The sequence below is a fragment of the Rattus rattus genome, chromosome 2, assembly GCF_011064425.1.
Source record: "Rattus rattus isolate New Zealand chromosome 2, Rrattus_CSIRO_v1, whole genome shotgun sequence".
NCBI classification, from domain to species: domain Eukaryota; kingdom Metazoa; phylum Chordata; class Mammalia; order Rodentia; family Muridae; genus Rattus; species Rattus rattus.
Window position 1 is genome coordinate 70,580,282 of NC_046155.1, and position 13,423 is coordinate 70,593,704.

At 44.1% G+C, this 13,423-nt stretch overlaps 1 protein-coding gene across 1 annotated transcript in view; it reads right to left on the reverse strand.

Annotated features, from left to right (window-relative positions):
• The window catches only part of LOC116893115 (deleted in malignant brain tumors 1 protein-like), a 125,592-nt gene that overhangs the window by 41,284 nt on the left and 70,885 nt on the right, over positions 1-13,423 (reverse strand). The window contains exons 25-32 of the mRNA XM_032895053.1: positions 12,669-12,822; positions 8,924-9,141; positions 7,685-7,996; positions 6,924-6,956; positions 4,425-4,578; positions 2,543-2,760; positions 1,684-1,995; positions 418-468 (exon numbers count right to left, since the gene is read on the reverse strand). Of these exons, the coding sequence (XP_032750944.1) occupies positions 418-468; positions 1,684-1,995; positions 2,543-2,760; positions 4,425-4,578; positions 6,924-6,956; positions 7,685-7,996; positions 8,924-9,141; positions 12,669-12,822 (1,452 nt within the window). The remainder of the gene's footprint in view (positions 1-417; positions 469-1,683; positions 1,996-2,542; positions 2,761-4,424; positions 4,579-6,923; positions 6,957-7,684; positions 7,997-8,923; positions 9,142-12,668; positions 12,823-13,423) is intronic.

A 13,423-nucleotide genomic window follows, 5' to 3' on the forward strand; every position in this document is an offset into this window, starting at 1 on the left:
CTGCCCTGAAGACCAGCTGACTGAATTTGGGCCCCAAATGGCCAGGAGCACATGGAAACGTTAATGCTTCTTTATCCTTCCCCCAGGGAGAAAACAGAGCACAAAGGGAAATTCTTAACAGTGCTCTCATCAGAAGATAATGGCTGATGTCTACATAGCATGTTTTGTCACATGCTAAGCACTGCGCCAACCTCTCCCTCTTGCTCAAGGAAAGTCACCCAATCCCAGCATATCCTGAGGATGCAAATGTCACCACTCACCTCGCTCCTCCTGAGGAGGAAATAGAGATAGTTCAGGGATTCGCTCAGTTTACTGATGATGAAGTCAGGGTGTTTGGTCCTCAAACTCAACCCTACTTCCCAGTGTGACTTTGCCAATGCGAGTTACAGTCAACCAATCAAGAACAACTGACATTACCTGAAATCGTATCACTCACAGGAAAGGATGGTGCTGGCTGGGACAAGGAGGCTATGAAAGACATAAGACGAGTAGAAAGTTGCTGTTATCTCTCTTCATTCAGTTAAATCCCACAAGTTTAAATAAGCCTGTTTATTTAAATTATCTGGGGAAGAAACCAAAGCCAGTATTCCATCAAAGATTGACTCCAAGTCACCACCTGAGTTCCTGGATTTCTAGGTCCACTCTGCTCTGATAATGGATACTAGAATAAAACTTACTAACTTACTTTCTTTCTTCCTTCCTTCCTTCCTTTCTCTCTTTCTTTCTTTCTTTCTTTCTTTCTTTCTTTCTTTCTTTCTTTCTTTCTTTCTTTCTTTCTTTCTTTCTTTCTTAAACTGTGACCACAGTGGTAGTAATCTATATTAACCATCTGTCTTGCTAGTTGGTTTGTAATTCTTATTTTTAATTAATTAGTAAGTTGATCAATTAGAGACAAGATCCCATGTAGTCCAGGCTAATCTCAAACTTGCTGTGTAGCTCTCGTGTGGTTGCTGGGAACACAACCTGGATCTTCTGGAAGAACAGCCAGTACCCTTAAGCATTGAGCCATATCTAGGCCTTATATTAAAATTTAAATAATATTTCTTACATGATTTTGTTGACAATGAGTGTAGTGATATGAATGAAAATAAACCCCATAGATTCATGTATTTGAATGTTCAATCCCCTGCTGGTAGAACTGTTTGGGAAGGATTAGGAGGTGTTGATTTGTTGAAGGGTGTAGGTCCCTAAAGGCAAACATTGAGGTTTCAAAAGCCTAAGAAACTCCCAATTAGTTTGATCTGCTTCTGTGTGTGGATTAAGGTGTGAGCTCTCAGTCACTGCATCAGCACCATGCTGTCATGCTCCCCACCATGACTCTAACCCCTCTTAGAACCATGAGCCCCAAATAAAATATTTTCTTGTATGAGTTATCTTGGTGATGGTGTTTTATCATAGCAATCGAAAAATAACTAAGACATTGTGTTTGTGTTCAAGTATGGTCTATTTGCAGCCGTGGCCCTGGTTCTCTAAGGTGATAGTTTGAAGCTTCCTTGTATAAGGAACGCACATAAATTAAAAGTCAGAAAAAAGGAAATGGTTATGAAAATCACACTTTGAGTAGCAGGTTGGGGACAGTGCTTGGGGACTGTCTTAGATTCTCTTCCTGTTTTCTGTGTGGTGGGGCAGGAGGATGCTAGAATTGGAATGTCATTAGCCCACCTGGTTCCGAACCCAACCCACCTGAGCAGACAACACCAGCATCTTCGTGGTGGCCACAGTTGTGGGCGAGCCAGCCACTGTGCAGACACTGCCACAGTCTTGCTTCCGTTCCCATGCACTCCACATCGTCCAGGACAATGGGGCCTAAGCCTCGCTCAAAATGTGCTCGGCCAATGGCTACCACAGCCCCACCACAGCCCAGCTGCCGGCACACCACCTGGGCATCTCTCAGGTCCCAGCTGTCATCACACACCGTGCCCCAGCTCCCATTGTAGTAGAGCTCCACGCGGCCCTCACATGGGTGGCTGCCATTGGCTAGTCTGAGTGCCACATCTGAAAAAGCAGACAAACTGGGTCAACCAACCTGGGGATCTCCTTTGTCAATGAACCTTGAAGGTAAGGAGGACATGTTCTCTGCCTTGGCTAGCATCTGAGCATTTTCATTTGATAGAAATGTGTTAGGTGATCCAGGGAGAGGTTTTTAATACCTCCCCCTCCCCATTCACACATAAATGTATATTTCACAAAACTCAAGAAAGGCTCCCCAAAGCCTTTTGTAAAGTGGCAATTCTGAGCATATAGACACAGTTGGGCTACCGTTTGTGAACTCATAATTAGCATGGTTGTGCATAAGACAGGCTCTAACACGGCGCTGGCTGAGTTCCCTTTCTCTTAAGAGTTCATGGACCTTTAACCTCAGCAGATGCGATCTGCCCACAGCCGTCTGCTCAGCAGTCTCTTCAGCTTACACCTCAGGAGCTGTAACTGACAGGGAGCTTGGGAACCACTTTCAAATCCCTAGCTCCCAGGTGACTGAGTGGCCATCTGAGTTCAGCGTCACCAAGCAGGGCCGGTGGCTGAAAGGATGGAAGGACGTTACCTGTGTTTTTCTCATCTTGCAACAGAGACTCATAAGATGCAAAGAATCCAATGTTGGTGACGATTGCATCACTGTGGAACACCACACTCATGTGGCTTGAGGAAGAGGTAAATATTGGAGTTGTTTCAGAGCAGAATCTCCCCAGCGAAAATGGTTCACTTTGTGGGCCATCAAAAATCTCAATGAAGTCATAAGGGCAGCCATAGAAACTTTCCATCCTGTGAATGAAACGGCCTCATTCAAGCTCCTTTCTTTCCTTGGTCATTTTGTCTAGAAAGGCCTTGTCAGGAAGGTCAGCAAGGGTCAGGCCAAGCTACTGCAGACCTGTAACTCCTCCCACAGGTCGGAAGAAGGGCTGATCCCACTGGCTCAGGCAAAGGTACATTCCTATTTCTATTTTTTCTTTTGTTATTAAAACATTATTTTCACACAATATGCTCTGGTCACACATTTCCCTTCTCTCAGCTCCTCCCTACCTCATGCTCCCTCACCCAACTCCTTGCCCTCCCTTTTCTCTCTTTAAAGGAAAGGTATAAACAAACAACAAACAAGAAACTCTCTGCCTCTGCCTCTGCCTCTGTTTCTGTCTCTTACACACACACACACACACACACACACACATATAAACACACAAACCCACAAAAATGGAACTCAAAATATACAAGCAAAATACTGGTAAGACAAAAATGCCCAAACAAAGCAATTTTAGACCAAAAAAAATCTACAAAATACCATTAAGTTCATTTTCTCTTAATTTGTTAACGTTTTAATTCAATAATATCTTTTCATCTTTTCAATGTGAGCTATAAGCTCACAGAAAATAATTTACATGATTCTGATAGCTTACAGACAAAAGTAAAACTCTGTCTCGCCCACTGGTCCCCCACACTTTATTCCCCTTCCCAGAAGCAGATCCTTTTCCTCCCACAGAGAGTTTGCAGAGGAATGGTGGCAGATCTGACGTTATCCACTGTTCTGTTGCACCTCGTTCTGTAGTAATAGTCACTTAGTCTGTGACAGTCACATGTGCTGTACCAAAATCTGTTTAGTGGCTCTCCTGCTGATGGACAAATCGACTATTCCCAGTCTACTGATGCTGTATGGAAGCTGCCCCTGTACTCCCGGGGCATAAATTCCCAGGATTTGGGAAGTTACACTTTTGATAGGTATTACTAGACACTTGAAGGTACAGCTCACTTGGGAGAACTGTGGCTCTTTAGTATTTTATGAACTATTTATGCATGCATGTGCTGTATGCATCCAGACCCCTTTAATTCCTTCCCTTCTGATTCCTCCACCTTCCTCTTCACTTCCCCCCAAATTCACATTCTCTCTCTCTCTCTCTCTCTCTCTCTCTCTCTCTCTCTCTCTCTCTCAATTTTATTAATTTTTGCCTATTTTCTACCTTGAAACAGGTCTCACAATATAGCCCTGGATGGCCTCGAACAAATAGAGATCTGCCTGCCTTTGCCTCTGGCGTGCTGGGGTTAAAGTCTTCTGCCACTATGCCTGTGTTTGTTTGTTTGTTTAATTTGCTACCCACTGAATCCATTTAGTGCTTTCTGTGTGTGCACAGTTATGGGACTGTCTAACCAAGCCTGGGTAGCCTCTTAGTGCTTGCATCCCCAAAGAAAAGTGTCTCTCTCTCAGTAGCTATCAACTGCTAATAGTTCCCTCAGACATGGGTGAAACATCATGAGCCCTTCCCTCATCCATGCTGGGATTTTGGCTGGCTTGATATTGTGCAGGTCTTGTGCATGAAGTTTAGACTGTTAAGTGTTCATTTGTCGAACAGCTCTGCTGTGTCCAGCAAAGAGGTGGCAAACCTGATGTGTACACAGCCAAGTAATGATAATCATAGAAGCAGAAGACATTTACTCACTTGACCACTTCAAAGGTGAGTCTGATGTGAGCACTGGTATCCACTTGTATGTCCCAGGCACACACCACATTTGTGGGGTATTTTTTAGGATACCAAGGGCTGGAGAAGGAGCCTGAACTATTTGTGAGCAAACCACCGCAGTGGAAGATTTCATCTGTAAAAAAGCGAGGAAATCCCATGAAGAGATAATGACCTCTGACGCTTTTGCTTTGCTCTGTTTTTGTGTTTTATCAATGTCAAGAGGAGATACAATGAAAGCAGAAGAGTAAAGCAAACAAGCCAAGTGTATGGAGTTCACACCTATAATGCCAGCACCGGGACGGCTGAGACAAGAGCTCAAATGTGAGGCCAGTGTGAGCTGTGGAGTCTGAAGAAAAACTATGTCACCAAAAAGAATTAGGGCAAACTTCTTCTTGTTGTTGTTAGGATGCATTTTAGTGCAGTGTGTATGTGGAATGTGTGTGTGTGTGTGTGTGTGTGTGTGTCTGTGTGTGTGTGTGTGTGTGTGTCTGTGTGTGTCTGTGTGTGTGTGTGTGTGTGTGTGTGTGTGTGTCTGTGTGTGTGTGTGTGTGTGTGTGTCTGTGTGTGTGTGTGTGTGTGTGTGTGTGTGTGTGTGTGTGTGTGTGTGTGTGTGTGTGTGTATGCCTGCCTGTGGAGGATAGAAGAGGGCATTGGATCCCTTGGAACTAGTATTTATAGGCAGTTGTGAGCTGCCTGATACAGGTGTTGAGAATTGAACTCAAGCCTGTTGCAAGAACAGCGGCATCCTTAACTGATAAGTCATGCAACAAGCTCAAAAAATAAACAAACAAACAAACAAACAAACAAACAAACAAATAAATAAATAAAGCAAACAAATAAAAAACACTTTTTTGAGACAGGGCTATCATAGCTCAGGCTGACTATAGAGCTGTGGTGACCTTGAACCCCAGAGGTTACTCAGCCTTCACCCCTTGGGGGCTGGAATTATAGGCGTGTACCACTATGACTACTTTTATGCACTGTCAGGGATTGAGCCCAGGGCTTCCTGCCTGCCAGGCAAATACTCTTCCAACTGAGCTACAGCCCCTGCATCTGTATCAGCCTCTTGGAAGACGAAGGTCTTTCTCTGTGAGGGGAAAATGATAACATCTAGGAGTGAACAGGCCTTATGAATCCAGGCACACAGGAAGGTGCACAACTGACCCAATGAGGCAAATGATACAAAGAATCCGAATGAAGGTAGCCCTTCTCAGTAGGCTGTGCTGTAGAACAGCCCATAGGAGAGCAGTGGTTCTCAGCATGTGGGTTGTGACCCCCACAGGGGTCACATGTCAGATATCCTGTATATCAGATATTTATATTACGACTCATAACAGCAAAATTACAGTTATGAAGCAGCAATGAAAATAATTTTATGGTTGATGGGGGTCACCAAAACATGAATTCTATTAAAGAAAGGGTTACAGCATTAGAAAGGTTGAGGATCCTGAAATTACTTTATTAAAGCAAGTAAATGGGAAGCTATTAAGCTGATGTAGCATCTTAGTTCCTATATAAGCAAGCCAAAGTCAGTTCAGTATAAATCCTTGTGAGCAATTATAAGCTGCCACCTCACCTCTAACTTGGGACTCCCCAGGGAAGGTACTGCCACTCTTTCACCAGACATTTACCTTGCATCCAATTTTGCCCTATCAAACCCTGTCCTGTCAGTGAAGCCCCCAAAACTCTAGCTTGCGGCTGCTAAATTCAAAATGGCTCTCTGCTCAAAATTTAAAAGTTCTTTAAAACTTTAACGCTGACCTTTTAATAATTATATACAAATTGGGTCTGAAGTCAAGACCAAGATTGACTAAAGTATCCAATTAGGGCAGAACTCTTAGCTTTGGTGTGGGATTATCTCTAGACCCCATGTGCAGAAACTTCATACATATTAAAGGAAGGGTGAGCTAAAGTGGAAAGAGAAGCGTATACAGGAGGAGCTTATGTGAGGCTGCAGCACCTGTCATGATGTCACCAGTGGAGTCTGTGAAAATGCACAGACAAAAGAGTCAGGATCGAGAATTTGCATTCATATTTATTCTTTTCTTAAAATACTGAAGGCTCCTGACCTTCAGTAGCCTTCATTGCCCTGTGCTCAGAGAACAGAGATGACACGTTTGTACCTCAGCACTATGGACAGGGGCCACTCCATACCACCCTGGAGTTTCTGGTTCCTTGCTCTAGCTAGACTCTCCTAATATGCTCACCCCTGCCAGCTGTTGGTCCTCTTTCTACTGAACCTGTAGTTGAGAGATTTCATCTCTGGCAAATCTGAACCTCCTGTTTCTCTTATCGTCTCACCCTCTGTAGCAACGTAGTCTCACCACATGGCCAACTGTGATGGGTGTTACTTCTTTTGCTAATTAGAAACAGAGTATCTAATCCAGCCTTCTCTCCAGCCTCAGAACTTGAATGGTAACTGGGATTCTCACCCAGGAGGGCCCTGGCAACTGATTGGGATGAATTGACAGACAGTACCTGATGGTCCTCCACTTGGTGCCTCGTCCATACCTATTCAAAGACAGAGTGAGGATGAGAGACAGATTAGATACGGTGGTCACACAACTCTTCAGAAAAATCGGGTACTTTCTTGAGAAGTAGACATACTCTGCTCTGGCCATTGGAAAAAGAGGCTTAAAACTCATCCAGGCTAATGAAGGGATCAGCAAGTCAGAGTGAGGGAGCTCACTATGCCCTTGTGGTTCGGGTGCAGCATGGTGCTTGTTTGGTTTTGGCCTGTCACTGTGCCAGAAGAGGCCCTGTAACGGATGAGCTCAGCCTTTAACCCAGGACCTCAGGCAGACAGTCCTTAGAGAACATGGTCCTGCATGTGGTATTGGATATGCCTTTGGAGGGCTTTTATCAGTTGGGTACAGATGCTATAGTCTCTTTTTTATTGGAATCTGTGGATATTAAAGGAGAATTCAGAGGCCCTAGCCAGAGTTCAGCACTCACAGAACACTTGGTGGGCACTAGATTGTTACCAGCACCCAGGCATGCCGGGCCAGGAATATGATGTTGACAATTCTAGCCATTTATGTAATTGCTAATTTTCAGGTGAAATTTTGAACCCTTTACAGATGCCAGAATCTAAGATTGAAAACTAACTCTTAAGTAAATTGACTTAAAAATTGGCTCATTGCTGACTGCTTGCCTGCTGGTGTTGACATCTCTCTTCCCAGTGGCTGGGGTTTGGCAAGGCTCTCTCCCTGAGATGTGATGTAAGCCACGCCACTCACCTGAGCAGACCACACTGGCATCCTCATGGTGCCCGCAGTTGTGGGAGAACCATCCAAGATGTGTGCATTGCCACACCTTTGCTTCATCCCCCATGCACTGTACGTCGTCCAGCATGATATGGCCCATGCCTTTGTCAAAGTAGCTCTCAGCTGGGGCTGACAAGGCCTTACCACAGCCGAGCTGCTGGCACACCACCTTGGCATCTGTCAGGTCCCAGCTGTCATCACACACTGTGCCCCAGGTCCCGTTGTAAGAGATCTCTACTCGGCCCTCGCACCTGTGGCTGCCATTCACCAGTCTCAAGGCCATCCCTAGGAATGGAAAAATTGGTGCTTACAGATATGATGTCCTCAGATTCTAGATTGAAAAAAATGTTCTTCATGTTGGACCCTTGGAGTGGCCCTGTGACCTGAGTCCCTAAAATAGTCTTTTTTTCTGACTGCTGAAGCGCAATTAATGCCTGTTAACTTTTAAATCTCTCTCTTTCTCTTTCTCTCTCTCTTTCTCTCTCTCTCTCTCTGTCTCTCTCTCTCTCTGTCTCTCTCTCTCTCTCTCTCTGTGTGTTTGTTTGTTTGTGTGAGTGTAGGCACACTCATGTGTGGAGGTCAGAGGACAACTTTTGTTGTTTGTTGGTTCTTGCCTTGTTTGAGACAAGTCTCTTCTTTACCACTACATCCAGTTCACACCAGTCTAGTAGGCTTTTGAGCATCTGAGGATTCTCCTGATTCTGCTGCCTGGACTCAGGATCTTGACCCACTGAGCCACCTCCCAGCCTAGTATTTCAGAGTCTCTTAAGCTCTAACAGTATCCCGGCTGGAGGGTAACTTACATTAAGCCACTGGAGTGTTCTTGCACCCGGCAGCAAAAACCTGAGAGGCTCACAAGTGTTCTAGGTGGTGTGAGATTAACCCAGCCAGAAGAAAGACTGACAGTTATACTCTGGGACAGTTCCAGAATAATCTTTCATATTACCTCTTTCCTTCCTTTGAGAAAGGAAATGGGATCCTCTTTCTGCACACACACAGTGGGAAATGGGAGACCTCTGCCATCTGTTTCTAGATGCTTAGTGGAAGACAGTGACTGTGGCTGGCAGAGGAGGGGTAAGGGCTGTGACGGGCAGTGAGGATGTCATTTGGCAGAGGTGGGCACACCAGGTGTGGTATAATTCAGGTCAGTTTTCAAAAGCCTCTTTCTCTGAACGGGACAAGGCACTGTGAGGTGGGTGTCAGGATACCCACCATTTTGCCTTTCGCCTTGCAGAATGGTGTTGTACAGAGCATAGAAGCCTGTGTTGGTGATCATGGTGTCACTTTTAAACACTACTGTCATGAAATTTGAAGAGGAGAGGAATGTGAGTTCTGCCCCAGCACAGACTTTGCCCATGGAGAGTGAGGCAACTTGCTGTCCATCGAACACTTCCACAAAGTCGTAAGGGCACCCATAGATGTCCTCCAGTCTGCGGGGATAAAAGGAGCATTAGTCTCCTCAAGCCAATCCACCATCTCCTTCCTCTTACCCACACTCCCCTCCACATCTAAGAACCCCTGAATCTGCTCCTCCCCACTGCCTCTCCTGAACTATCCCTATCTGTCAGACTTCCCATTCTTATCTAGTCCATTTTGGTGGTCTCCATCAGGAAGCCTAGCTTTCAGTCTCTCTGACCCTTTCTCTTCCTTTTCACCCTGAATATCTCTTTAATGTCTCTGACACTTTAATTCAAGTCCTGCTTTGGGTGGTGGTCAGTGTCTATCAGAAACTCTCAGAATAAGACGTTCAGGAAGACCCTGAGTCAGGAAGACAATGACAAAAGGGGCTACTGGGAGGATTCCTCTCACCAAGGACCCAGACTGCTCATGTTTCCTCTAACTGGATGATGAGAGCTCCGCCAGGCATCCCACATGCTGCTTTTTCTGCCTTGACCCCCAGGCTAGTTTTTCTGGTATTGATTGCTTTGACTTCATAGCACATATCAGCTTCTCACTATCTGGAAGTTTCCACCAACTTCATTGGTTTGTTTCAGCACTGTTTGTCTTTCCATCTAGAATGTACACTCATGGCATCAGAGATCCTATCTATTCTGTTCAGCACTATAAGCCCAGTCGGAGACAGCAGCCCCCACAGAGTGGGGGCAATGAATACGTGTGGAAAGCACAACCAATGTCTATCTCGCATAAGAAACATTACATAGTGTGCAACATGATATATACATTTATAATTTCTGAGCAAGTAGCCATCTGGGTGTCCATTATAAATTCTCATTGCAAGCACATACAGGCATATACGTATATCCACACACCTGATGGGTACACTTTATTCACAAATTCAGTACTAGATTTTAAAATCTCCCATTGGACACCTATCCCAGTGAAGTAAAAGCCAAATACTTAAAACTAACACATTTTTGTTTTGTTTCTATGTTTGAGAAAGGGTATTTCTATGTAGTGTGGTCTGTCCTGGAACTCAGAATGTAGACCAGGCTGCCCTGGACATAAAAACCTGCCTGTCACTATCTACCAAGTGCTGCACTACCAAAAGCATGCACTGCTATGCCCAGCTATAAAAGTACCCATTTTTAAAGAAAGAAACAAAGAAAGAAAAGCAGCAATACAATGTATGTGAAAGATCCATCAGAGGACAGTAGCAGGAATTAAACTGAAATGGAGGCCATGTTCAGTGCAAAGGAACCAAGTAAGCCCCGCGGGGACCATGGCTTCCATTTGCTACATAAATAGCTGGACTGGAGCTATTTCTTGTTGGGGCTGAGACTACAGCTCAGTGGTATAGTATTTGCATGAGAAGCTTGAAACTTTGAGTTCAATCCCCAGTGGCTCAAAAATAATAAATAAATGGCAACTTTTGTGTTAGAGAATGATAATTCAAGCTTAACTAGAAATAGCTAACATAATTACACGGCTAGAGGCTTCTCAATGGGATGGACCAAATGAGACAATTCTACAGTCGCAGCCAGGCAACTGCCCCTCCCCCCCTCTTCTTCTGTATGCTCATTTTCCTCTGTAGTTCCTTCATGCAGCTCCTGAACCAGCTCTTGTGAGTTATCTGACTCATGAATCCTTATTTGCCAAATCAACTAAAACTACCAACATTCCCCACCCCAGTTTACCTATTTTTCTCAACCTGAGTAATTATTACTTTCAAAAGCAAGAATGCTTAGTAAGACAAACTTTTAAACAGAAAGCCCATCTATCTCTTTTGAAAGAAAGAGTCTCTCACTGGCCTGGACCTCAAGGATCAGCCTGACCCCTCCTGCCCAGCAGTGGGGTTACAAGAATGTAATTGCCACATTCAGCATTCTTTTAATGTAGGTTCTGAGGATTGAACTCAGATCCTCTTGCTTGCCAGGCAAGTACTTTACTGACTGAGTTATCTCTCCATCCACCATGTACCAGTACAATTTTACCACTTAAATGTGAAGCAAAGTTCTGTGGGATTGCAAAAGGAAAAACAAGGCTCAGCGTAAGGCGGAGTTACTTAATCTTAGCCTCGCCACTGTGCTGCGACGGTGCAGAATGGAGGGGTTTGTCCAGATCATCACAGGACATTAGCCTTCACCTCCATCCATTAGATGACAGTGCCTCCCAACCAGCCCCAATTATGACACCTAAAAGTGACCCCAGACCTAGGGAAGTATCTTGGAAACAGGTATTACAATCATTCCTAGTTGAAAAAATTAAAATTTTATAGCCCAAGAAAGAAGATGCAAATAACAATGTATTCTTTAAAAACCATCAAACTCCAGAATTATCAACTCTTTCTTTGTTCTGGGCAATATATTAAGCTTCTTCATAATCAGTGTGCTTTAAACGTATAGGGGGACTTTATGCTTTAATAAGTAAGGAGAGTATAGGGGATTTGAGGGGGGGTTACGGCTGCTCGGAGCGGTGAGAGTGTCCCATGGTCCCCTTCACTGTCCGCACTTTTTACACCTTTAAAGGGAGAACTTGGATTACTGGCTGCTGTGAGTAATGGCTGCAGGCAGAAGGAAACTCAGAGATCTGGACAAACTGAGAGACCAAGTCAGGAAGAGGAATGGCCATGATATGACAGTGTAGGAAGACAAAGGCATGGTTTCATAGTATCTGGAAAGGTCTGGCTTTTGTAATTAAGAAGTTACCTATATGAATACATGCATGTATTTGCAGACAGCCTTCTGCATCTGAGGATTTAACTAAGTATGAGCTGAAAATATTTGACATAAGTCTTTGTGCTGAGCGTGTGCAGACTTTTTTTTGGGTCACCATTCTAGAACTAATAGAGCATAACCAAGATTTGCCCCACATTTATATTGCATTTCTTGGGTGTTATAAGCAATCTGACATGATTTCAACAACACAGGAAAGTGTACAAAGGCTACATCTAAATACTATAATATTTTATTTGAGATTTAGCCTTCTATGGCAGCTTAGGGGGAGTCTGGGAGCCAATCTATGAACACAAAGAAACAACTGTATATGCAATATATAAAGGTATACACATAAACATATACATGTGAATATACATTAATATATGAGTAAGTGTTTTTAAATGGAGGATGGCTGGAGAAAGATGTAGGAAGCATAAGGTACTTGATGGGATTAATGAATGAAATCTTTTAATTTTTTGGAGAAAATTTCATGATAGAGTTCTTGAAGCGAAAAGCAACATAGTATCTGAGAAAGGAGGACCAGACAATGAAAACAAAGATACCAAATTTGTATCTTTCAGGAGAAGGAAATTTATGTGATGGAGGAGGGACAAGGTCTTCAGGTGTGGATCACCCAGCTAGAGCTTCATTTCTTGGTGACTTGGTGTTCCAGGGTATTACCTCAATGAACGAGATACTGGGATAATTGACTATAAGACACCCACACAGCAAATGGGTTTTTACTAAAAAGTAAAAACCCCGTGGAAAAGGTATTCCTCTCAGGAAATCACAGATTCAAATTTAGTTTGGCCATTAAAGTAGAGAAAGACAAAGCCGCTTACTTCAGGCTTGGGATCGTCAGCTCTATGTTGAACTTCTCAGCCACGTGTATCTCCCAGACGCACTCTGTGTCAGTGGGGTAGTTAGTAGGGTACCAAGGACTGGAGAAGGAGCCTGAGAGACTTGAAATTACTCCTCCACAGGACTGACTTCCTTCTGTGAAAGCAGAGGAGAGACTTGTGGCTGGAGTCTTCAGGAATGCACTGGGCATTTTCCCACATGTGAAATCTAGGATTGCATCAGATTCTATAGTGGGAATCACAAAATGGGAAGTGATGTGGCCGGTCTGGATGGCTGGAGTTTGACTGGCATGTTTAGATCTAAGAGGGGCATGGGAGGACAACATATATATGGTTGGTGAGCAGACTCTGAAACTGATTGAAAGCAACACTCGATGTATGTATACTGAGGGTGTGTGGGGGTTATTCAGGTTACACATTCGTGTGTATGTGTTTGTATAGGTGCATGTACATGTGTGTGCTTGGGGCAGGCAGGGGCCAACCTTATGTTATTTCTCAGCTGTCACCCACCTTGTTATTTTGAGATACAATCTCTTCTAAGCCTGGAATTCACTGGTTAAATTAGATCGGCTTGCCAGGGAGCCCCCCCCCCAAATCCACCCATCTTTTGCACCCTCATGTTGGTGTTAGAAGCACACAGCACTATGCTTAGCTTAAAAAAAAAAGAAAAGAACATGGGTTCCTGGGCTAAAACTTAGGTCCTTCCATTTACAAGACAAGTGCTTTACCAATCAAGC